This window comes from Asterias rubens, chromosome 21 (assembly GCF_902459465.1).
Source record: "Asterias rubens chromosome 21, eAstRub1.3, whole genome shotgun sequence".
Classification (NCBI taxonomy): Eukaryota; Metazoa; Echinodermata; class Asteroidea; order Forcipulatida; family Asteriidae; genus Asterias; species Asterias rubens.
The window spans coordinates 11,283,002-11,306,852 of record NC_047082.1 but is presented as its reverse complement, the minus strand read 5'-3'; the positions used below and the strand labels follow the sequence as shown (position 1 = coordinate 11,306,852).

The window sequence follows — 23,851 nt, the reverse complement described above, 5'->3', positions numbered from 1 at the left end:
TTCGTGACAGCACTCATATTGGAAGCAGTTATTCTCCCAGTTCTGTGTTCACTCCAAAGATGTGATCTGTACTGTTGTTTTGTGGACTCGACCAACCACATCCTACTTCTTTTGCTGCAGGAGAGTTCATTGACCATCTTCTGAATTGACTAAAGGCTGTGTGTGTGTATGTGTGTCTTCATGCTCTTGAGGCCATTTTTGACTGATGACACGTAAATTGGCGATGAAAAGATAAATGTTAATTGCAGAGTGAACTGTGACGCAAGCGTTCTGTCGGCTGTTGGGCTTTGAAAACACCTAAAGGTATCGCAAGTGCTTCTTAATATGCCTGTGCGTGGCGTCCTGCGGTTGTAGGCTACAATTCTCAGAGAAAGTAGAATAATACAATACAATACAAACAATAACACTGTCCAAACGTCCATTTCCACTGTCTTGAAGAGTTTAAAGCTTCATTTATTCTGGTTACTTAAATCATACAATAATACTTCATAATGCAAAGATTTAAATAATACCAAGGGTTGCAATTGCAAAGATCTAGAGGGTTGTAGTTAACCGCCTCAGTACAGTCAACATGAACAATACCTGAGGCAAACAAGGGTAGATAATAATTGAGTAAAGTAAACTGCAATGTAAGTGTTTTTAAGGGGCCATGAAAATACCAAGTGTGTTATAAAGTTAATATTACCAATTTAAATATTTGAAGAAAAAAAATTAAAGGATGGAAATTGTAAATAAAAAATTGTTTGTAAACAAATATATGGAACAAAAAGTGTGACAGGTTTGGATTTATTTTCAGCACGAGTTAAATTATGTGTACCCACAGTTATCAATGAAACCTTTAAACTCTCACCATAAAATGGGTCAAATAATTACAGATGCTTGTTAGATTGTGAACAATTGTTTTCACACCAACCCCAGGAGTTAAATTCACAACATGCATGATGTAACATTCACAAACTAGAGTTTGTCATAGGTTTTATACATAGCTGCAGTTTTATCATGGCACAGTCATCTTTAGATTCCATTCCAACCTGTGGGTGTAGCAGATAGTCTGACCCCTCTTCTAGAGTCTTTTTGTGAACAAGGACTCTGACATGCATGACGTGTTTGCCAAAGGTGGCTGCAGCTTAATAAATATCAATTGTTTTAATAATGGCTTTGTGAAGTTATGAGACAGCTTAATACATAACAAATTGCCTCTGGCAGTACTGAACCCATTATTAGTGGGCCCTGAACCACCTGACCACAGTGCCAGTCTACTTACTTGTTAATTTAAATCCAAATTTTGAAGATGCAGAGTTTGCAGAGAATCACATTTAAGTGCTCACAATACTTCTTCTTTGATGGCAAGGTTTGAAATGACTTTTCACCCACTTAAACTACAAAATGAGACCTATCAGTATATAAGTTTAGAATCAGGTTTAACAGATGTACAAATATAGATTATTTATAAAGAATATAAAAGCGAGTTACTGTATAAATAGTCTTCTCAATATGGCTTTTTATTAGTCTATCATAACCAAAAATGTATTAATTGGGATAGTTGCCCCCAAAATAATAAAGTTAAATGGTGACAATTTCCAAGTAAAACTAAAAGGATTTATTTTTTGAGTATGCCCAATGCAGAATCTATTTTTTTTATTGAATAAATCAAACTTATTTGAAAACAAAAATTTAAAAGAAGTTATATTCTTTTTTCAAATTCCTACCTTAAGAAGGGTTTCGCTCATGTGACCTAGTCCTTGCTTTTCAAATTACAAACCTACAAAAACTCATAGTCTCATATCATATGATAAAATTATAGACATAACAAACATACCATTATTACAGTACCAGTAGGGTCTAACAATAAAGCTTACAACTTGATGCTTTGTTACAGTGTACTAAAAGTATCATTTTTGTAATACATGCACAAAACAAAGCACAAAGTATGTAATTATATTATGCACAGAATCATGTTCGTACAATACGTGTACATCAAACTTGTATAAACTGAACCCTTGAATAAAAAATGTTTATGCTAGGACTACTTCTAAGTTCTAGAAACTAGAAGTATGCTAGGACCTACACCAGAACCTTGTCGTACTTGTCATGTCATGATCTACGGTATAACCATGGAGGTAGAAATAGATTTATATTAATAAATATAAGTATAAACCACAATTACTTAGTCACTTTTGGTCACTGTAATTTTGAACCATATCAGTGGTAGACCTAAAAAGTTGATGGTGTGAGAAATAAGGAAAAAGTATCATCTGCCACATAAAGTTTTAAAAATGTACAACTACCAAGCTATTCTATTTACGTCCACGTCATTGCTGATTAGTGGCATACAATTACACAATCGAATCAAGACAATGTAACCATTGATGGGCTTTATCCACAGAGCTATATCTAGACTCTATCTAGACCAGGAATAAGAAATGTTTTTATTTTTTGTAAAACAGTCATGACAGTCCTCGATCATCATGACTTTGGCAATGTTTCTCTGTTTTGTAACAGAACAAAATGTCTTACTTTTGTCATGGAGGTCGTCCATGCTTTTGTCGAAGTATTTATCAGCACAAATCGGAGTCACTGGTGGGAAGTTTTGGTTGTTATTTCCGATCCTTCGAGGGTGACTGATGGTTGCGGGAGGGTCACTGATCCGTGTTGCAACTTTTCGCCATTGACCTTGTCAATGTCATTGTCAGTCTTCCGACGCCCTATACAGACGTAGACGGGCAAACCTAAAAACAGTAATTTTATCACGAAAAAATGTCGCCTTTGGAGTTTGTCTTTAACTACTGTGTCTTGGCACATTCACTCTAGCTAAAGATTACCTTAGTTCGTCTATGCCAGAACTATTTATTCTATCAATCAGCTCTTTCTCGTTCACTCCTGCCACATCCATTTTGCAAACCGATCGATCGTGTACGAACGTTGAACGTTGTTTACTTTTTTGAGCGAGGTGCCAAATTTTTCCCACAGTCCTTTGCGCGCACATGCGCAGTTGTTCAAAATCGCTATCTGCAATAAGGTCTACGAATCGCTTGCTCGAGTGATAGCAGTTCGTGGTTGATAGCGCGTTGGGGGTGATAGCGCGCCCTGTTGTGACAAATCCAGGAGAGTCTTGAACCAAGACTACAACCTACCTAGAGCTAGAATCACACGTCCCTACACGTACACACACGGCCGGCCGCGCGCCGATGCATGACGGATTGATTGTATTGTAGTATAACTTCAGGTCCATCATGCCACGGGCGGTTCTAGACTTGACTCAAGTCTCAATCCCATGCCATCGCCACAAAACTTTTGTTTTGTGATGCTCTGCAGTCCCCATGTTCCGCACGCCATTCTTCGGGACCACCATTTAGCTACATTTTGGGGACGTAGGTAGACCTCTTGCACGAGGACGGGACTTGATCAAGTTTACCATAGCTCCATGGTCCAATGACATATTAGACTTGTGCACAAGTCGTTAATTGTCCCACGCGTTGAGGAGATAGTCGAGATGTGGCAGTGGAGATCACCTCGCGCGAAGTACTGGTTGCCGACTTCAACTCCAGCCTCTGGGCCGCTGGTTACAAAAAGGGCCGTATACTCGAAACCACGGCTTCGCTCCAGATTCGGCTCAGGCTAGCTTGGCCCGCGGCTGTTTTGACAGTGCGCATGTAGTTGTCCTCGATCAAGCCGGTTCCAAAGACGTGGTTTTCGAAGCAAGATCCCCGTGCGCCGTCGTCTCGGTGCAAGACGTTCCCTCGTTTTCCTTTCGCGCATAGCGGGGCCAACCCACCAATTGCGCCCCCGCCACGACCTCCCCGTACACCTGACTTAGCCCACGAACTTCGCTCATAATAAAATGCCTTCCTGTATAGACCTGGCCGCTGTTTAAGATGCTATGTCAGATGTTTGGCTGATTTGACCCAAAAATTTTGATTTTAAATTCAATACGTATTTTGATGGGGGTCGAGAAAGTTACAAGCTTTCATTTGAGCCATTGCCCGAAAAAGGCCGCCAGTTATTAAGCAGTGAAATAAAGTGCTTAAAATTAGTTTTTGTCGGGATCCCGACAATATCACGTGACCAATTCTTATGTGTTTTATAAGAAACGTTTTAAATTTTTGTCATGGTTCCTGACCATTAAAAGTAAAAGTTAAACTTTTTTTTCGTTAGAGCGGGTGATACTCTTTGAAATACCATTCACTCAAAAAATATATTTGTTAATGTTTTGGGCCAAAAATCTGACATAGCATCGTTAAAGCCATTATACACTTTCGGTAAACAGTATTGTCCAAGTCCCACACTTCGTGTATCACAACTTATATATAAAATAACAATCCTGTGGAAATTTAGGCTCAATCGGACATCGGAGTCGGGAGAAAATAACGGGAAAACCCACTCCTGTTTTCGCACGTTTCGCCGTGTCATGACATGTGTTTATAACAAATCCGTAATTCTCGCTAACGAGAATTTATATTGTTTTACCGTTTTCTCAAAAAGTAAAGCATTTCATGGACTAATATTTCAAGAGAAGTCTTTCACCATTACCTTCTGTAAACCCTGTAAATTATTTGTAAATCTGTGACTTTTTTTTTTTTTTTATGTACCGAAAGGGTCCAAAAGCCCCAGCTGTGCACAGGCCACAGTTATTTTGTCAAAAAGAAATTCCTGGCATGTGTTGTTGGCGGCTCTATGTATGTTCACGAGTCAAGTTTATTAACTCTTGCTTGTATTGTATTGATGTTTATTCGGTATTTGTTTAACCGTATTACATGCAATCTGAGCTGTGGGATGGGACCAATCAGTGCAAATCAGCACCGTCGAATTGGTAAAGTTGAGACGAAACTCAATTTCTGGGCCTGTTAAAGATTTTAGCCCACGACCAACAAGCATCATTGCAATTACCCACAATGACCCATATCTACATAAAAGGCACTGGACACTACTAGTGGTTACTCAAAATAATTGTTTGCATACAAATTTACTGGACAAAATAACAATATTACACGAAACGTGAGTCAAACGGCTCCCTCTGAACATTTTTACATCCATGCTCTGAAGTAACGTAGTTTCTGAGAAAGAAGTAATTTCTCAGTAAAATATATTTCAAGCACACAACTTGATCGAGCGAACTGTGTTTTTTCTTCCATTATTATTCCCTCGCAACTTTCTCGACCAATTGTTTTCAAATGTTCACATGTTTGTTATTTTATTAAGGGATTATAGGATTACTGCCCTCAACTTCAGACTGAATAGGCTGTTTGAAACAGCCAGAATGGTTTCACTTTTAATTCGCTACCGCAAGTCATGTGCACCGAGACTTACACTAATTTGCTGATTTTAAAACAACCGATTTATTCCTCCATGCATGTACAGTTGCACAGGGTCTGCCGTGATGGTTTGCTAACAACAACACTACCACAGGTCGTGTGCTAGACGTGTTAATACAATTGCGTGCGTAATACATTAAGGGAACCTACTAAAGAGCGCCATCTTTCTACTCTATTTTTTCCTTCCTTTTTTCTACCGAGAGAAATGAATACCACTCACCCGCTAAGTGTTTGTTTATTTAAAGACATTTTTCAAAATGAATTTGCGTCAGTACACAAAATATGGTGTGATAACAATATTTCAGTGCCTATAAATTATCCACGTGTGCTGAACGATAATGGATATTAATACATTGTTGTTTTTTGTGAGGTAAGGCTTTCCCCGACGCCGGACTTCTCTTTGCGTCGCAGAGCCGGGTTATAGACCTTTCTTTTGCAACGTCACAGCCCGAGTTTTTGCCAACCCAGATTGGAAAACTATGGAAAGCCGTAAGTGCAAATTAAGAAAAGATCGCTTTTTTTTTGTAACAATGTAACCAAATTTGTTGATTTTGTTAAAAACAAAACAAATAATTATGAGAGGTATTTTATTTAATTGAAAGTTTGCAGAAAATGCTGAATTTGGTTAAAACATCTCTTTTTAAGATTTAGTGTTTTACTAACATTCGGCCGACCATGCCAACCAAGGCGGTTTGTTTATCAACAAAAGAAAGGTCTATACCGGCAGGTCGATGCAATGCATGATCGAATCGTAAACCAAGGTTATTTTAGGGTTTTTGCAACACGTTTCTCAAACATAAAAAATAAACTGAAATATGATGTATTTTATAAATAATCGGACCAAATATTGTGGATTTCCTAAAATGTATGTTTGTTCTATTTTTTCAGAAAATCGGTCGCCGCGATCCGTAAACGAACTTATCAAGTTGGAACGGCCTAAGTCTATTCCTTTTCTGTACCAAAAGCTAGGAAGCAGGGTCTAGGAGATCATTATGCAGGTTACCAAACCAAGCGGTGTGCATTCACCTGTTGATAATGATGCTCATTACAGCACCGGACGATTCGGCCTAGCTCTCGGGGTTTAAACGTGCTCCCTTATACCTTACATTTTATTGTAATACTCAAGACATTGAGTTAACCTGTCCGACGTGTCCGTTCATTTTGTATCAGTGTGCCTGAGGATACCGAAACGTCGGTTGTTCAAAAATGATGCATTCTTGCTTTGAACGCATCTTACAAGCTGTCGTTGATACTTTTCAAGATGGTGGTTTTCATGGCTGGGTGGCTGTGCTGTGTTTGTTTGTAACGAGAGCTGCGCGGGCTACCTTATTCAAAGGTCTTGGTATGATGTTACCAACTCTACAAGAACAGTTCTCCACTTCGACTTGGTTAATTGGCTGGATGGTTGCTACTACAGAGGTGGGTGCGCAAGTCGGAGGTAAGCATTGGTTTATTGGCCTTATGTTTTATCAAGTTTTGTATTCCTATTTTTGGTGATCTTAAAAAAAAAGAGGTAGTTTTATGGCTGTTCAATTTGTAAGTTTTAAGTTTTATGTATAAGCGTTTATGCGTTTTGCATGTACAATGTACATCCAGACTCTATAGCCCTAATACACAACAGTCCATCCGTGGAAGTCAACAATGAGCCACGTCTGCCTTTGTGCGATTTCTTGCACTCTGTTGATTTCAGTCAAGCAAACATTCCAAACATTTCTTTTTAGTTGTCGCGGCTTAGGGTTTGGGTCCTACTACTTGCCGTCAACTCGCCGTCAACTCACTTGCGCCGTCAACTCACCGTCAACTCCTCCAATATACATTTAAAATCCACAAAAGAAGCATATAGAACTGTAAAGTATCAGCTCAAAGAGACTTCGCGTAATTTTTAGGTCATATTTCGGAATAAAAATTGAGTTTTTTTTCTCGTCTCGAAGCAGCAAAACCGTCGGCCTCCATCTTGCTTTTTCACATTGATTAGTCTTGGCCCAAGATGTCAATGATTGGTACTTTTTTTTTTATCAACACAAAGTCGTTTTTGTGAATGAATGTTTTACCGAAAACCATGAGAAATATGTAGTTTAGCCCAGACTTAACACTTCCGTGCCCCTTTTATAGATTTGTCATGTAAATTTAATGAGTTGACGGCACGAAAATGAGTTGACGGCAAGTAGTAGGACCGTAGGTTTAGCTCTTTCGCTTGCCATACTCATTTCTCTGTCATAATTCTTCTTCTTTCTTTTTCGGGAGAGTTAGATTGGATTAATTTATTTGATTATTTCTCTCAGGCAAGGGGTGTTATAGCAGGTTTGACAAAATGTATCTGCTACAAGCAAACACTGAGTGGGTTAGTCACAAGTGCGTTCGTTTAGCTTCACTGGGTCGACCCCGGTCTGCCCCGATACGTTCTAATAGCTTTGACGGGGCTCACCCGGGTCAGCCCCCAGTGGCTGCTTGTGGAGTGGGTCACTTGGGGGGTGACCTGAGGTGCATGCCGTCCCCACGAGAGGGCGAGTGTGGTCGTTCGATTAGCTCTTGTAAGGGGCTCACCCGAGTGAGCACTGCGGGGTCGACCCAGGGAAGCTTATCGAACGCACCCAAGGTAAACTTAATGTGATTTTGGCCGGTAACCTGTTTCTGTTAAGAAATACTTTTCTGTGCTAAGCAAGTTGTTATGCTAACAGGCTTTGTGAAATTTGGCCCTGCGCTGCTGATTGTACAGACGGCATATCATTTGGAAATACTCCCAATCCTTTTAATACGTCTTTTAGTTTTACTTTAGACGACGTAGGATCTAGAGCGCTGGAAGTCTTTTCAATTCAATTCCACCAATTCAATGGTGTCCATCCATCATTCAATTTGAATTGAAAATATTGTTAAATGTGCAACAATATATTGATATACTTTTCCTTAAAGACATTCTTCTCATTTCTTAAAGGTTTCTTCGCAACACCGCTTAAAGAAAGGTTTGGCGCCAGAACTGTTGTGATAGTGTGTGGATTAACTGCTGGTATCTCCATGATAACTGCATCACTTATATCCAGTTATGTTATTGCCATCATCCTTACCTTCTTAACAGGTATGACACAAAGTCATATAAAGTCTTATTATTCCAGAGAAAAACAAATTTGACAAATTGTTTTTGAAACTTGTCGTGGCCGAGCGGTTAAGAGCACCGAATTCAGGTGTTTCTGATCAGCAGAGTGTGGGTTCCAGTCGTGACACTTGTGTTCTTAAAAGAACACGTTGCCTTGGATCGGTGAGTTGGTCTGAAACGCGTTTGTAACCGTTTGTTTTAAAATGCATAGGTAGAAAGATGTTGTATAAGTGTAATACAATGATACAACATGCCTCGAAATTGTACGGTTTTCCCTAACCTCGTCGACTAACACGGTCGGCCATTTATGGGAGTCAATTTCTTTACATCCATGAATGGCCGACCGTGTTAGCTCGCAAAGTGAAATGAAAACCACGCAATTTCGAAGCAAATTAATTTTGTGAGCATCATTGTATTCTACTTTAAAAACATCTTTCCAATCATATGCATTTTATAACAAACAATACAAACGCTTTTTTATAGACCAACTCGTCCGATCCAAGGCAACGTGTTCGTTTAAAGCAAGGCACTTGACCATTGCTTCGTCGATCGGATGCGAAAACTGAAGCTGGTCCCGTTTGTAGTGTATAAAACACAGGTAAAAGAACCCATTGCACTTCAACCACTACGTGGTGCTATGTAAAATGAGTAATATTCTCATAATTCAAACGTAGTCCCACATACCATGAATGTATACCTTGTAGCATTGAGCGTCACTGAGTGATATCCACTATGGTATTTATATTAAAAACAAGCAAAGGAAACATTTTTGTTCTCAGTTTGCCATTTCAGAGTTGTGTTCGAAAACGTCCCTGACGAAAACAATCTTGAAAAGTAAATATACCGCTGTGATATCTTAAAGGCAGTGGACACTATTGGTAATTGTCAAAGAATAGCCTTCACAGTTGGTGTATCTCAACATTATGCATAAAATAACAAACCTGTGAAAATTTGAGCTCAATTGGTCATCGAACTTGGGAGATAATAATGAAAGAATAAAACACCCATGTCACACGAAGTTGTGTGCGTTTAGATGGTTGATTTCGAGACCTCAAGTTCTAAATCTGAGGTCTCGAAATCAAATTCGTGGAAAATAACTTCTTTCTCAAAACTACGTTACTTCAGAGGGAGCCGTTTCTCACAATGTTTTAAACCATAAACCTCTCCCCATTACTCGTCACCAAGAAATGTTTTATGCCAATAGTGTCCACTGTCTTTAACTCAAAGATCCTTGTCATCGATTGGCGTATCACGTGCCACGTGTCATTCTTGTATTGTTGCAAGTGGCTGTCCAAACGAGGCAGTGTTGAATCAACACGGAGATGTCCACTTTATTGTTGTGGGTGTTTATGAGTTTTCAGAGTGTGGTTTGGACGAGTTTGCAAAACAATGAGGGGAGGGGTGCGAGATAAAACAAAATCATATATATGGGTAAAAACCAAAAATTAAAATAATATCAATTGTGTTTGTTAGTTCGCCTCGTATAGAGTAGACCATGTGAACATTGTTTACAATAAGTGTGACCTTGTACATTCTTTGATTATTCTGGCAGGCAAGATACTACACTGGTCCTATGGGAAAGTTGACATTTTGTGTCATAATGTCCACATAAAACCAAGAGTTATGAAAGTAACAGCTGGAAAAGTTTTGAGATGTGCCCCCTTTCATCATATCAAAAGTTGATAAGAATTAGACTGTGCAATCTCCATAAAATATAAGATTTTATGTTTTCTTCCATTGTATATAGGCTGTGTAAAAATCGTGCAGGAAGTCCAGGCTCTGTGGCTCTTTTGTAAACATGTGATGTCACAGGTCACATCGTCTATAGATTAGTCCAGATTTCACTTCGTGTGTGACAACACACTAAATGCATAATGTATAATATCTTACCATTATAGGGTCTCAATGTCAATTCACGTATCAGTGGCTCATTCCAATACTCTGCCTGTTTGATCTTCACTAATTATTGCATTTTCTACAAAAGTGCCACAATTTATGCCCGTTTACAAATTATGTGTTTTTGCTTCAGGACCAGCAATAGGCATACCGTACGTGATAATGCAACATCTGATTGGATGCCATTTCAATAAGTCTATCACAACGGCATTTGGAGTAGCGGTCATGGGCTCCTCGTTATCATACGTAGCCGTAGTGCCATTGATACAACTTTTTCTAGATATCTACGGTTGGAGGGGAACCATGCTACTACTTGGAGGGTTATTCTTACATCTCGCTGTCTGTGGAGCTCTTATAAAATCACCTGCTGCCAGTGGTGGGCAAGATGATTATGAGGCAGCTCGCATTAACGAGGAAAAAGAGGCCAGGGACGACACGGATGTACCAAACAAGCGATTTGGCTGTTCATGTTTTACCGCTGTCTGCTCATTTGCAAGGGGTACAATCCAGAGTGAAATATACTCATCTATGTCCTTCTGGATTATTACATTTCACAGCTGCGTGTGGCCGCTTATGTACTCTGCGTGGATAATATACTATGTGCAGTACAGCACTGTGTATAAAGAAATCACACTGGAAGCAACCTCACATTTCATCGTCGCTTTTGGAATCGGGAGAGCAGTAGCTTGCGTTTTGATTGGTCCAGTGGTTCAAAAAACCCAGGTTGTCGGCACGTACACGTGGTATGGTATAGCTCTACTTCTGCCTGCCATTTGTTACGCTGTCGACCCATGGTTGACGTCTTTTTGGCTGATTGCCGCGAATGCTTTCGTGTTAGGAATCGCTATATCTATGTCAACGATACTCGAATCTGTTGTCATTAAGGATATATTTGGCAAAGAACTAATGGGACACGTATTGGGATCGATTGCACTTCTGTCTGGTACGGGATTTCTCCTATCCTTATATTTTCCAGGTAAGTGCACATGTCTTCTTCTCCAAATTCTTCTTCTTCTAATTCTTCCTTGTAAAGTGCAGCCTTAAAAAATTATTCAAGATGTACGCACTGCGTGTGAGCGCATGGGTTGACTTTGTGTCAGGTGCTTTTAGTAATAGCTTTTAGTAAATAGCATGTAATTGGCATTGACTCCTTGCTTTATTGTTATCCCATTCGAATCAAATCAACAGAAACGTTGACTAACTAGTTGTGACTAGTCGATTCACTAACTTGATCGACCTGGGCTAAATTTCATGGCCCTGCTTACCGTTGAGCACATTATTGGCGTTTACGGAAGCAGGAAAATGTTTACGTCAAGCGTACTTCACGGGTCATAGCTTGGAGATTTGGCCTGTGCGCGTCCGTGCGAACTCCACGTTACTACAGAGGAATCGGCATTGCACGTAATATTATTATAAGCGGAGAATGGTGATTGTATGCGCAGAATTCGGGCGGTAAAGCAGAGCCATATGAATTTGGGCCCAGACGCGCTCGGGTGAAAAACAATCCACACGGGTGATTTGAATCGCAATTTTGACGAAAGGTCGACACTCGAAATTGCTCCGATAAAAGCCCCCAATTATGACTGTTTTTGGAAGGTTTTTGTCTTCCTTGAATTGTGAATATCGGCTTGACCGATTAGAGTGGAAAAGACAAAAATATGTCGCTGCAATCGATTATGGTGTTTTTCAATGCAAGAAATAGTACCCGTCACTGAACGAAATACCATGATGAACTTGAAAAGCCTTGATTTAGGTTACTAGGTATAAGACTTGATTCAAGTCCCGTTCTCCGATTTGTGTGAGATCCCTATATAAAGGTCGGCGACTGACTTTATAGGATGACACTGCGGCTGAGCTAAGACCACTCGGGAATTTTTTTAGTCGGCGATTATTTACGAAACCTCAGCGTAACTGCGCTGATTTTAAGACAATCGAAAACAGTCGCCGCTCGAGAAAAAAAAAACAGTCGCATGAGTAGAACAATATTTCGACTTGTACGACGTGATCCCGACGGTCGGGAACAAATCGCAGGCGGACGATTTCTCAGTTGTTGTGACCTGAGCATATTTTGTCTGTGCGTTGCCGACGGTTTGTTGCGCGCGCAAGATCATCGTATAGGTCGACCTGAGGTATAGTGTTATCTGAGGCCGGATTACCGCGCCAACTATCAAACAAGCCGTATGAGCACGTGCGCATTGACCGTCAAAATGTAGACATTGCGGTCTCGAGAATGCAGCACATGTTTGGGATGCCGGAAAAGGTTTTTATGTTACGCGATGGGACTGAAAATAAACTAGACATTAGGTGTTTGTGAACAAACACAAAGCTGTTCCGTGTTCTTTTGCTTTGATTATGTGTTAACATTACCAAGGAGTCTATAACTATACGGTGCCACTTCATGGGGTCACGGTAACCTAAGGCTAATCTCTAACGCCCAAGGAGTCTGTAACTGAAAAAAAGTTAGAAAATCGGTTGTGTAGTTCTTGAGATATGGTGCCACTTCTGGTTGACCCGGAAGTAGAGGTCAACTTGGGGTCATGGATTTTCAAAGTTTATTTTTAATGCCTCAGGAGGATAAAACTGAACAAACAGGATTGAAAATCGGTTGTATAGTACTTGGCGTATGGTCCCACTTCCGGTTCACCCGGACGAAGAGGCCAAGATGGGGTCACGAGTTTTCACAGTCAATATTAATGTCAAGGAGTCTGTAAGTGAAAACAAATTGAAAATCGGTTGAGTAGTTCTTGAGATATGGTCCCACTTCCGGTTGACCCGGAAGTAGAGGTCAAATTGAGGTCACGGTTTTTCCAAATTTTTCTCCTATCCCCAAGGAGTCTTATAACTACAAACAGTCGACATTCTTAAAGAAGAATGTCGTCTTCCTGTGATAATTTATCTCGGAATGTCGACATCCTAAAAGTAGGATGTCGTCTTGCTGTGATAATTTATCTCGGTATGTCGACATCCTAAACGTCAGTTGTCATCTTCCTGTGATAATTTATCTCGGGAAGTCGACATTCTAAAAGAAGAATGTCGTCTTCCTGTGATAATTTATCTCGGAATGTCGATATCCCAAAAGTAGGATGTCGTCTTGCTGTGATAATTTATCTCGGGAAGTCGACATCCTAAAATTAGGATGTCGTCTTCCTGTGATAATTTATCTCGGGAAGTTGACATCCCGAAAGTAGGATTTCTTTTGTTGAAAGGATTTTACTTGTATACGTTTTGTTAACTAGTATTACATTTCCAACAATATTTATAATATTCATGGTCATAAACTACGTTAAACTAAAATAATGGACGAAACAAAATGTCCCACGTAAAACTCCATATGGTTTGTGAATAGTAGCTGTGTATGATTCATGGTTCGCTGAATAATGTGGCGATAACAAACTTTTATCCTTTTGATCACCATCAGCCCCATGTTGCACTTTTGGCATTGTCATTGTTAAACTCCGGTTCCATTGTGTGCTGTCTGTTACCCATTGCACATAGATTTTCTTGTGAATAGTAGCTGTGTATGATTAATGGTTCGCTGAATAATGTGGCAATAACAAACTTTTATCATTTTGAACTGAATGCTTGATTTATTATCTAGAGGTAAATGCTTGAGGCCAGTAAGAGTATTGTGCACGTACACCATGTAGTTTTTGTTGGAAACCGTTCGCTAACAGCCATTTATGTTACCCTTTGAAATAAAATCAGAAAATTTATAAGTTTGCTTGTTGCATAAAATTAAATTGAAGATGATGCCTGAATTGATTTTTACGATCAAAGTTGGACTCTAGACTGACGTGTTGGACTCCTTGAACACTCCAAGTGGTTCAATAGGTAGTGCAATTCCAATACTTATGCTGATGTTCTCATGATGTCAGCATCAACAGGAAGTTCCAACAACTTTGTCCCCTTGTACAATTAAATATGCAAATATGGGTCACGTGGTTAATAAATAACGATTTAAAAAAAAATTGGGGACGGTGGTTTGATGTTTGATCTAGTACAAGTTGATTTCACAGAACTCTTAACCACCAAACTCTGCGCTTATGATCACCATTTTTCGCTTACTGTGTTTTTAAACATCATCGTGTCATGCATCCCATGCACACAGGTTATGTTCGGCTAACATTTGAGAAAAAGAAAAGGCAACATTATCGATATAAAGATAAGAATCAAACTTAAATATTACAAAAAGAAATATATTTTTAGTTTTGGGGGATAAAAAAATATTGATTTCGGACGGAGATTCGAACTCGCAATTCTCAGATGTGTAGTCGCGACTGATGACCACTAGGCTAGAAGGGCACGATGTAAAATTAATGGTGGGTTTTTACATGTGTGCATCAACAGAGGGGATTATGATCCGGCGAAATAGTTCTCGTTTCATGGTTTTGCGACCATTGTCACTAAATATGAACTGCTAACGCCTATAACTATTAAGTAGGGTTGAAATGTAGTATTAGATGCCTTAAGGGGGTTTTTGACGACGACGTCGATGTCGTCAAAAACCCCTATCTAATCACGCACGTTCGTTTTAACGAAACCCATGCACAGAGTAATTGGTCCAGAACGCGGTTAGAAAAACAAGGACAAATTTGACGCACGTTCGAAAATCCCAAACCTCCGTACTTTGTGTGTGTACAGAGTAATGTGTCCAGAACGCGGGTAGGAAACAAAATAGTATAGACTCCTCTCAAGAAGTCAACAACTCATTGAGGTACATACTGTGTTGTATTACCAAAGAGAATTTTTCACAATAACATGAAAGTGACTGCATCAAGTTTACAAATTAAAAATTCAAATGAAGACCACGTGGTTAATTAATTAAGAATTTTAACACTTTTTTGTTAGAGTAAAGCTTATGTTCTAAGCTTCAATTTGATATATGATTTAACTCTTTTATCCTCATACTTTAGGAGACGGGGCCTGAACAAAAACGCTGTACAAACGCTATGGGGTTTTAGGCGGAAACAAAGAATAATAATAACTAGACATCAAGTGTTTGTGAACAAACACAGAGCTGTTCCTTTTTAATTTTCAAGGTTCAAGGGGTCTATATTTGAAAAGAAACTGAAGATCGGTTGCATGGTTCTTGAGATATGGTCCCACTTCCGGTTGACCCGGAAGTAAAGGTCAATTTGGGGTCAAGGTAATCCAAGTTCAATCTTTAGAGCTCAAAGGGTCTATAACTGAAAAGAACTTGAACATTGTTTGTGCAGTTCTTGAGATAAGGTCCCACTTCCGGTTGACCCGGAAATAAAGGTCAACATGGGGTCATACCTACCCGATGCGATTGCCCAATGCCAAAGGAGCCCATAACTGAAAAAAGTCTGAAAATCGGTTGGGTTGTTTTTGAGATAAGGTCCAGCTTCCGGTTGACCCGGAAATAAAGGTCAACATGGGGGTCTCAGTTTTCAAAGTTAATATTTAATGCCTAAGTAGTCTATAACTTTTTTGTTAGAGTAAAGCTTACAGAAGGCAGCGCTTTTGGGAACAGCGAGGATCCTGAGAAAGACCCTTGAGATCTAAGGCTACGGGACGTAGCCCGGCTCGAGGAGTTACCGGCACAAAGGAAATGAGATCTTTCTTTTGCATGCTGTGATAAAATGAAATAATAATAATAATAATAAAAATAATAAAAATCTCGACGAAAACAACACCTGTTCCGACGGTAGGTCGGAACAGCTAATAAAAGGACTCTCACGACAGGATTGGGACTTGATAGTCTAGGGTTTAAGTTTTTCCCTGCAATTACTGATGTTTAAAACTAATTTTCTTTCACGAGGCTATTTTTGCATGTCCTACCGGTACCTTTATCTTGATTTGCGTTCTTGCTGTTTTGTTTGTTTGCCAACCACAGGATTGATTTATGACACCACTGACGACTACACTATAGCTTTCAGTATAATGGGCGGTGTTCAACTATTGGCTGCTAGTACGTTACCGTTGTTATACTGGATCCAGCCTCGCCGCAGTGCAACAGTGCGGCATCAGTGATCAGAATTGGGGCTACATGAACAATAATCGGTGGGCTAGAATTCCCCCCCCCTTATGCACCCCACCCCTCTGCGAGTGGTATCATTTTGTTCTGGATACCCATCTGAGTGATTGTTTTGGTGTTACCAGTAAAAAACTGGGATGCATAAAGATGACAGCCATTTACCATGGCCGCTTTCTGAATTTAGTTGTTAAATCCAATTCAAATCAATTCAATACACATTTATTAAGGTATTGCCCTCACATAATATAAATACATCATTTGTGTTTGATACTATAAACAGTGACAGTTATAAACGGTAGCAAACATCAATTTTGCCTATAATATCTCGATTTGTGAGACTCATTGAGACTTGTTTTTGGTGGCTACACTAATGTTTTCAGGGTCAAGGGACCCAATATGACTAAATAAAACTGACCAGCATCATAAGGGCCACACACCTATGAATCATTATATCAAGGGATCAATCCTGCATCATTTACTAAGGCCAAAATAAGCAAAATACCAGTTTATCATCATCTAAAAACTTACCTTTTTAAGAAAGCTTTTAATGTTTAACTGGTTAAATGTTTGAATACTGACTGGTCCAGTTGTATTTGGTGTTTACATCCCGTTTTGGTGGACTTTTTTAAGAATTATGTTTATTCTATTGCCATATATTTTTACTCGGCAAATTTTGTGTTATTGGGTTGTTCATTTTTGGTATGGAAAATGCGCGGTATAATAAATAAGTTGTTTATTTATTAAAATAAGATACTTTTAATACAATTTTAGGTTATCTATGCCAGCTGGCATTCTTTCATCATGGTTGTCGAGTTGGTGTCTTTCTTTAATATGAACTCGGATGAAATCTCGGGTAGAAGATAAAATGGTGAAAATATCACAATTTTTGGGAAGGTGAAACGGTGCGTACTTCCCCCAGGATTGCGATGCTTTCAATCTCCACCAAAGCTCCCTGCAGAACAAGAAAAGGTCAAAAAGTTAAACTTTATTGCTTAAAGCCATTGGACACTTTCGGAACAGAAAAACAATAAAAAGTTCACAGATTTACAAATAACTTACAGGGTTTACAGAAATGGTGAAAGTCTTCTCTTGAAATATTATTCCATTAGTGCTTTACTTTTTGAGAAAACATTAAAACGATATCGAGATTTACGGATTTATTTTAAACACATGTCATGACACGGCGAAATGTGCGGAAACAAGGGTGGGTTTTCCCAATAGTTTCTCCCGACTCCGATGACTGATTGAGCCTAAATTTTCACAGGTTTGTTATTTTATATATAAGTTGTGATACACAAAGTGTGTGCCTATGACATTACTGTTTACCGAAAGTGTCCAACGGCTTTAAACTGCCAATTTTACTTTAGACACATCTGAGCTGTCAACATTTGTATCTTGCGATCAGGGAGTTTTTTTTATCCAACAATCGGGGAAGCATTTATTTTATAGAATTACTTCAACGTAATAGTGAAGAAGTTTCAATAATCAGGGAGAATTCCAAATTATTTGTTCACCAAAACAAGGAAAGATTTATTTATTTTCAGGAAACATTCTGCAGATTAGGAAGACTTGGCAGCTCTGCAGCTGTGACTTCAAGCTAACAAAAAATGCATAATCTGCCATTTACATTGCTTGGAGTATGAAATTATAGGTTGGGGAAACAATTTATACAGTTTGAACAAACTACTAGTAGTACTCGAGTACAAAGTCCGGCTTCAGAGAGCCCACTTCACTCCTATTTAAGGCAATTTAATACACTCAATACTTTTGAACTGTACAAATATCATCTAGGAATATTCAAAGGCAAAGTATACCTTTTGTATATCCTAGAGTGATAAAGTATGCAATAAAACCAACATGTAGAATTTTCATTTCAAAAGGTGGTCGCGTTTTGGAGAATCGCAGAAAATAAGGAGCGATGTCCTTACAGGAAGAAAAACCTGTGAATGGATTACAATCTTAGAAACTTTTATTATGAAGTGAAATGTTTCGCAAAATGGCTTATAATTTTGGAAGCTTCCATAGGTTTAAACTGAGTTTGTTTCGCCATTGAAATGAAGCAAGTTTCTGAAAAAACAGTTATGAGATAAAGAATCGACTGCTCAAACTTGACATTAAAAGCGTTTAGAAAAGAGGTGATAAGTAGAAACAATCGACAAACAAACATTTACCATAAAGTTGTTGTATAGATTAAAGACACTGGACATGTTTGGTAATTGTCAAAGACCAGTTTTCTCACTAGGTGTATTAAAAAACATGCATAAAATAACAAATCTGCCCAAAAAAAATTGTGTTCAGTTGGTCATTGAATTTGCAAGAGAATAATGAAAGAAAAAACAGCCTTGTTGCATTACTTTTGGTGCTTTTAGATGCATAAAAAGGCTTCAGCTGAAGTCTTTTATTACTAAAAAGGCTTCAGCTGAAGTCATTTATTACTTGAGTGAGAAATTACCTCTTTCTCGAAAATGACTTTACTTCAGAGGAAGCCGTGTCTCACAATGTTTTATACCATCAACAGCTCTCCATTGCTCGTTAAACCAAGTAAGTTTTCATGCTAGCAATTATTGAGTTATTACCAATAGTGTCCAGTGCTTTTAAAGACAAAGTCTGAACCTACCGCAGGAAGAGCTGCTGCCTGGTAAGCTGCTCGGGCTGGATAATTAGTTTTAAAAACTGTCAAAGAAAACGAAAAGGACATAAAGAGACGGTCAATTAAAGGGTCTATGTTACTTTTGTAGGTCAAAAAACACAATGTCCACAGATTTACACTAAACCTATACAGTTTGAAGATAATGATAGTAGAAAGCTTCCCTGAAAATATTACATGCTAAGGTGCTGTAGTTTTTGGGAAATGAGTAAAACAATGTCATGAAAATATTTTTCGTCTCATGAGACGAAAATTATTTTAATCATTTACAGACGTATTTTCATGACATTGTTTTACTCATTTCTCAAAAACTACAGCACCTCAGTAAGTAATATTTGAAGGGAAGCTTTCCACTATCATTATCTTCAAACCCTGTAAGTTTAATGTAAATCTATGGACATTTTGAAAAGGTACCCAAATCCTTTAAGGCAATTAAGAGTCAGTACTCAAGCAATAAACAACACTGTTAATCTCCAAAAGAATGGTCGAGAATTTCAAGGAATCAAGTGAGTATGAGTCTCATCTCTCAATCAGTGTTGTAGGTATTGAGACCATGTCTCAGGCGGGAGACATTTTATTTGCAGTCTCAGATCTCGCTTCGATCTTGGCTTGCAAACGTTTTGGTCACAGACAAGCTAGTCTCGTCCAGAGGGAGGGCTGGTCTACAAAAGTCTCAGACTTCAAGGTCCCGACTTCACATTATGGAAAAGCTCCATTTAAGGAAGAGGCTAAAATAACACATCCTTTTCATCTAGCACCTCACACCTGTTATCTTCATGTAATTCCTTTTCTAAACAGTGGACTTAATTGGATCATGCACAAATCAGTAGGGCTGCCGACTGCCCAAGGTAGATTACATGTTTTAACTGCTCATCCATTAACTTTGTTGACCCGAAGAAATTCATTAACACACCCACCCACTCTGTGAAAAGGATATACTTTCAAGGTTTGTGGCCAAACGTGAAAATTCTGAAATGGAACTTTCCAGTAATTGGCTTCTTACTTGTAGATATTGATGTTTAAAATACGATTCTGCAGACAAAATTGTTGGACAATTAGATTGGTATAAAGACCCCAAAAAGGTGATTACCTCATGTCTGTGGGTCAAAACAAAGGACAGGGACTCAATCCCAAGTGGGTTGCGTTTTTCTCGTCTTGACTTAATTCATATGATTTCATGATCACAACACATCTTGACTGGACCATTTAGGGAGTCTCAATGTGTTAAAATCTGTAGTGCGCATTTTTGCTCATCAAATCTCTACATGGAAGTTGCTGCCTAAAATGTCAGTCAATGGGTTGTTAGTAGCAGTATGTGAGGTCAGTGCAATGGGTGAATAGATTGTCAGTTACTTACATTCTGCGTATATCTCATTCACTTTGGGATAGTCCGACATATTAGCCAGAAGGACTGTTGTCTTCAAGACTGGAAACAAAAAGGAATGACACTTTTTGAAAATCTAACGTGGTAAATGACATTAATAAATCAAAGTTCTGAAAAAGCAACTCAAAACAACACCATTGGCAAAATAAAATCCTGCAAAATGTTACAAAATGCCCCAAAAAGCATACAGGCCTGCTTTCATCCTATTGGTGCATTTAGCATTCAGTAGGGTTACTGCCAAGTGTCATGGCTGGTGTAAACCAGTTCAGTTCCTTATTGGTGCAGTAAGCAGGTTAACTGCCCAGTGCCATGGCTTCTGCAAACTAGTTCATATGTATTGCATTTTGTTGCATGTACTGTTTGCAGTCATGGTTTTCAATGTTAATTTCATTTCGCAGCATAACCAGACAGTTTCGTTTGGAGGTGCGGGGGAAAGTGGGGGCAAAGACATAATGTGTACTTATTTGTGTATTTTTTAAATGTTATTTGGGGGGACAAGGGTTTGGGGGAGGAAGAGGGGGACCTCCAGGTGATCCAGCCCCCACTTCTAATGTTGTGACTGTTTAGCAAGTTAACTGCTGATATACATGTTCGATGGTATTTCAGGTTAAAGGAACACGTTGGTTTGGATCGGGTGAGGTGATCTTGAAAATTGTTTGAAACTGTTGTTATGAAATGCAAATGGTTGGATAGATAGTTTAAAAGCAAAATATAATGATCCACACAAACATGCTTCGAAATTGAACGGTTTTCCTTTTATGTCGCGAAGAAACACGGTCCGCCATTTTGTGGAGTCAAAATTTTGACTCCATTAAATGGCCGATCGTGTTAGCTCGCGACGTATAAGGAAACCGTGCAATTTTGAATAAAACTTGTGTGGATCATTATATTCAACTTTTAAAATATCTTTCTAACCATAATGTATTTACTAACAAACGGTTTCAAATCGTCCGATCCAAGGCATCAAGTTCCTTTAATGCCTAAAACCAACTTACCATTTTCGTAGCCAATATTCTGGGAAGCAAGAACTGCACCGATGTTCTTCAATGCCTGAATACGAAGAGAACCAATGTGATCATAAAGAAAGTTTATTTTACTATCTCAGAGTAATATCAAACTGTAACAGCATTTCCACTGGTACTCCGTGTTAGCAGATTTGTTTATCACTATCTGATAATTTATGCGCATTATAATAAAGCTAATAAACACGAAACTTTGCAAAGGGTGACTGATCTATGTTCCTCCACCCTTTTTTTTCTGACAATGTTCTGAAAAAAACCTTCTGATCTGCATGTGTTGGGGAATAAGGGTTTAGCATTAGGATAAGAAAATTGATGGATGTCGGACATGTAGGGTTAATGAAACACCTCTGTGCAACTTTGCAAAGCACCAAACTTCGCAAAGGGTGACTGATCTATGTATCTGCATCTGCATCTGTTTAGTACTGTACAAACGCCTGGTGTGGCTATCCCGTACAGAACGCGCGATGCAAGGAGGCGGTACACATTAATTTGTGCTGCATCTATGTTCCTACACCCTTAAGGCCGAGTTATAGTCGGTCGCGCGACGGTAATCTTGATGCATGATCACAAAAAGACCACAGCCAATCTCTCTCATACATGTATGATGTACAACGTTGGTTTAACGTCTACGTCTATGATTATGAACTACACGAATCAAGAAATTGTGATTCAGTAACTACACGACAATGTATCATTGTGAAATCGGCGGTTAGCTTGGGGATTCGAACCCACGACCTTGTGATTGCAAGTCCTGCAGTCTATATTAGAAGAAAGAAAAAAAAACCACTTTATTCTGCACAGATACATTACTAAAACTAGGAAGATAAGAAGATAATGATGATGAAAACAACAAACTTTGGCCTGTGATTGTTGGAAACCACATTATAATTACCTGAGTTGTCTGAGCTTCTATGCCTTCCACTAACTTGCTTGTGGCTGGGTCAATGCCGATCTGTCCAGAAAGGTACATCGTGTTCTCCACGGCTACCGCTTGACTATAGAGATTGAACAAAATAACGAATGTCACAGTATTTAATAAAATACAAAGAGCAATAAAAAGTAAGGAAACATTTCCGTATCATCACCACTTGTTCATTCGTAAATAGGGGATAACTTTCCGTAAGGCGCCTCAACTTTTTCACTCATTTTTACAAAAAGGGATATCTCATTGAGGTAAATTAGAAAATAGATAGATACTATTTAATTTATTTCATATCGAATGAAAAACTGGTGGCGCCATACGGAAACTTTTTCGATCCTACGAAACTATCATTTAAATCATAATTTAATAAATTAATATAAATATCATATGGTTCGTTAGCCCTGGTAGGACGTCAGTCAGTGCCACTGCACTGACGCGTTGCATTCAACGGAGGAGTCCAACCTGGGCTAATGAATGGTTCGTTCGTTCCGCTATGTCGTCCAGTCACTCATTTCAACCTTTAAATTAAATACTTTATCTTACTTGTATGGCCCTATTGCCTTGGGAGCATTAGGTGTATTTATAATTCTCTTCAGAAGTCCAGCCATTTCAGATTTTGTGTGTTCGTCGTAAAAAAGATGAGAGTGAGTCTATGGTGAGATGAGCAGAAAGCTGATGAACAACAAGAATCAGCAGACAGCAAAAAAAGGTCAAGTTTCGTCACGTCGTCAGCTGGCAGCATCCAACCTCTTTCTCGAGGGTGATCGATCTCGTTTGCGAACTGTATGTGATAGATACAAAGTGTGAAAAGTATAAAAGAGAACGACGTGGTATAAAAGGTCATCACCATCAGGAGGTTATGCCGCCCTCATAAGTTTTTGAATGGCCAATATCAAGCCATGTGGATAATGGTTTTTTTGCAACAGGTTTCATCTTAATGGGCTAGTCATCAGAAAAACAACTGCACTCTGCAGCTTTTTGTATCAACCAAATCTGGAAAAAAGGCTCAGACGGCGTATGCGCGTCCCGATCCCATATTAATTGCCCCCTTTTCTATAATGTGTCATAGACCCTTATTGTTTCTTGTTGGCGCCTCTGAAGAAGAAGGTTCGAATCGAATGCTAAGGCTATCTAATGATCTAACTATTACCATTAGTAATGGTAATAAAACAGACTTAGGAACGAACCTGCTTTTTTTTGCTTAGTATGTTTCTTTTTGTATTCGTTGCACACTTATACCCTGTACGATTCCGAACTTCTTCTTTTTTTTTTTTTGGGGGGGGGGGATCTTTTTTAGTATGCATACTAATTGCAAAGCAGAAACAGAATTGCGGGCGGGGACCGCTCGAACCATCCCCTTTGCTGGTAACGGGCATTTTTATTGCTAGAAAAACTTTTGGCAATTTGAATAGGGCCTACTTGAAGTGTGACGTCAGGATGTTCATTGTTCAGGCTATAAGATTTTTCGATTCCTACAGCTGGACAAGTACCGCCGCGCTTTTTATGCAAATGATGAACTTCGCCCCTGGCGAAACTGTGAAAACGGAAGAACATTCATTTCCGGGCTACTACTAGTATA

General features: G+C 39.0%; 2 protein-coding genes across 3 annotated transcripts; one reads left to right on the top strand and one right to left on the bottom strand.

The window, feature by feature from the left end:
- The first annotated feature begins 6,384 nt into the window (after positions 1-6,384).
- Positions 6,385-16,909, top strand: LOC117304623 (monocarboxylate transporter 11-like). Of its 2 annotated transcripts, XM_033789168.1 has the most exons (5): positions 6,385-6,750; positions 8,245-8,385; positions 10,433-11,275; positions 16,157-16,334; positions 16,827-16,909. In XM_033789168.1, the coding sequence occupies exons 1-4, from the start codon at positions 6,519-6,521 to the stop codon at positions 16,291-16,293; spliced, it is 1,353 nt and encodes a 450-aa protein (XP_033645059.1). In that variant the 5' UTR covers positions 6,385-6,518; the 3' UTR covers positions 16,294-16,334; positions 16,827-16,909. The 2 variants fall into 2 exon arrangements, with proteins under 2 accessions (XP_033645059.1, XP_033645060.1); XM_033789169.1 differs by lacking the exons at positions 16,157-16,334; positions 16,827-16,909 and having other exon boundaries at positions 10,433-11,160; positions 11,204-11,276.
- On the bottom strand, positions 16,495-23,017 carry LOC117304624 (2-iminobutanoate/2-iminopropanoate deaminase-like). Its single transcript, XM_033789170.1, has 6 exons — positions 22,816-23,017; positions 22,243-22,345; positions 21,324-21,378; positions 20,302-20,370; positions 18,915-18,970; positions 16,495-17,249 (listed from the first exon to the last, which is right to left on the bottom strand). Exons 1-6 carry the CDS (start codon positions 22,878-22,880, stop codon positions 17,175-17,177), a joined length of 423 nt encoding a protein of 140 aa, XP_033645061.1. The 5' UTR covers positions 22,881-23,017; the 3' UTR covers positions 16,495-17,174.
- Between the last annotated feature and the right edge of the window lie 834 nt (positions 23,018-23,851).

Excerpts from the sequence above, each read along its gene's own strand:
- LOC117304623 (XM_033789168.1), top strand. The coding sequence starts at position 6,519 with ATGATGCATTCTTGCTTTGAACGCATCTTACAAGCTGTCGTTGATACT. Across the intron at positions 6,751-8,244 it reads GGTGGGTGCGCAAGTCGGAG|GTTTCTTCGCAACACCGCTT; the intron begins GTAAGCATTGGT and ends CATTTCTTAAAG. Across the intron at positions 11,276-16,156 it reads CCTATCCTTATATTTTCCAG|GATTGATTTATGACACCACT; the intron begins GTAAGTGCACAT and ends TGCCAACCACAG.
- LOC117304624 (XM_033789170.1), bottom strand. The coding sequence starts at position 22,880 with ATGGCTGGACTTCTGAAGAGAATTATAAATACACCTAATGCTCCCAAG. Across the intron at positions 20,371-21,323 it reads GAATATTGGCTACGAAAATG|TCTTGAAGACAACAGTCCTT; the intron begins GTAAGTTGGTTT and ends TTTTGTTTCCAG. Across the intron at positions 17,250-18,914 it reads AGGCAGCAGCTCTTCCTGCG|GGAGCTTTGGTGGAGATTGA; the intron begins GTAGGTTCAGAC and ends CTTGTTCTGCAG.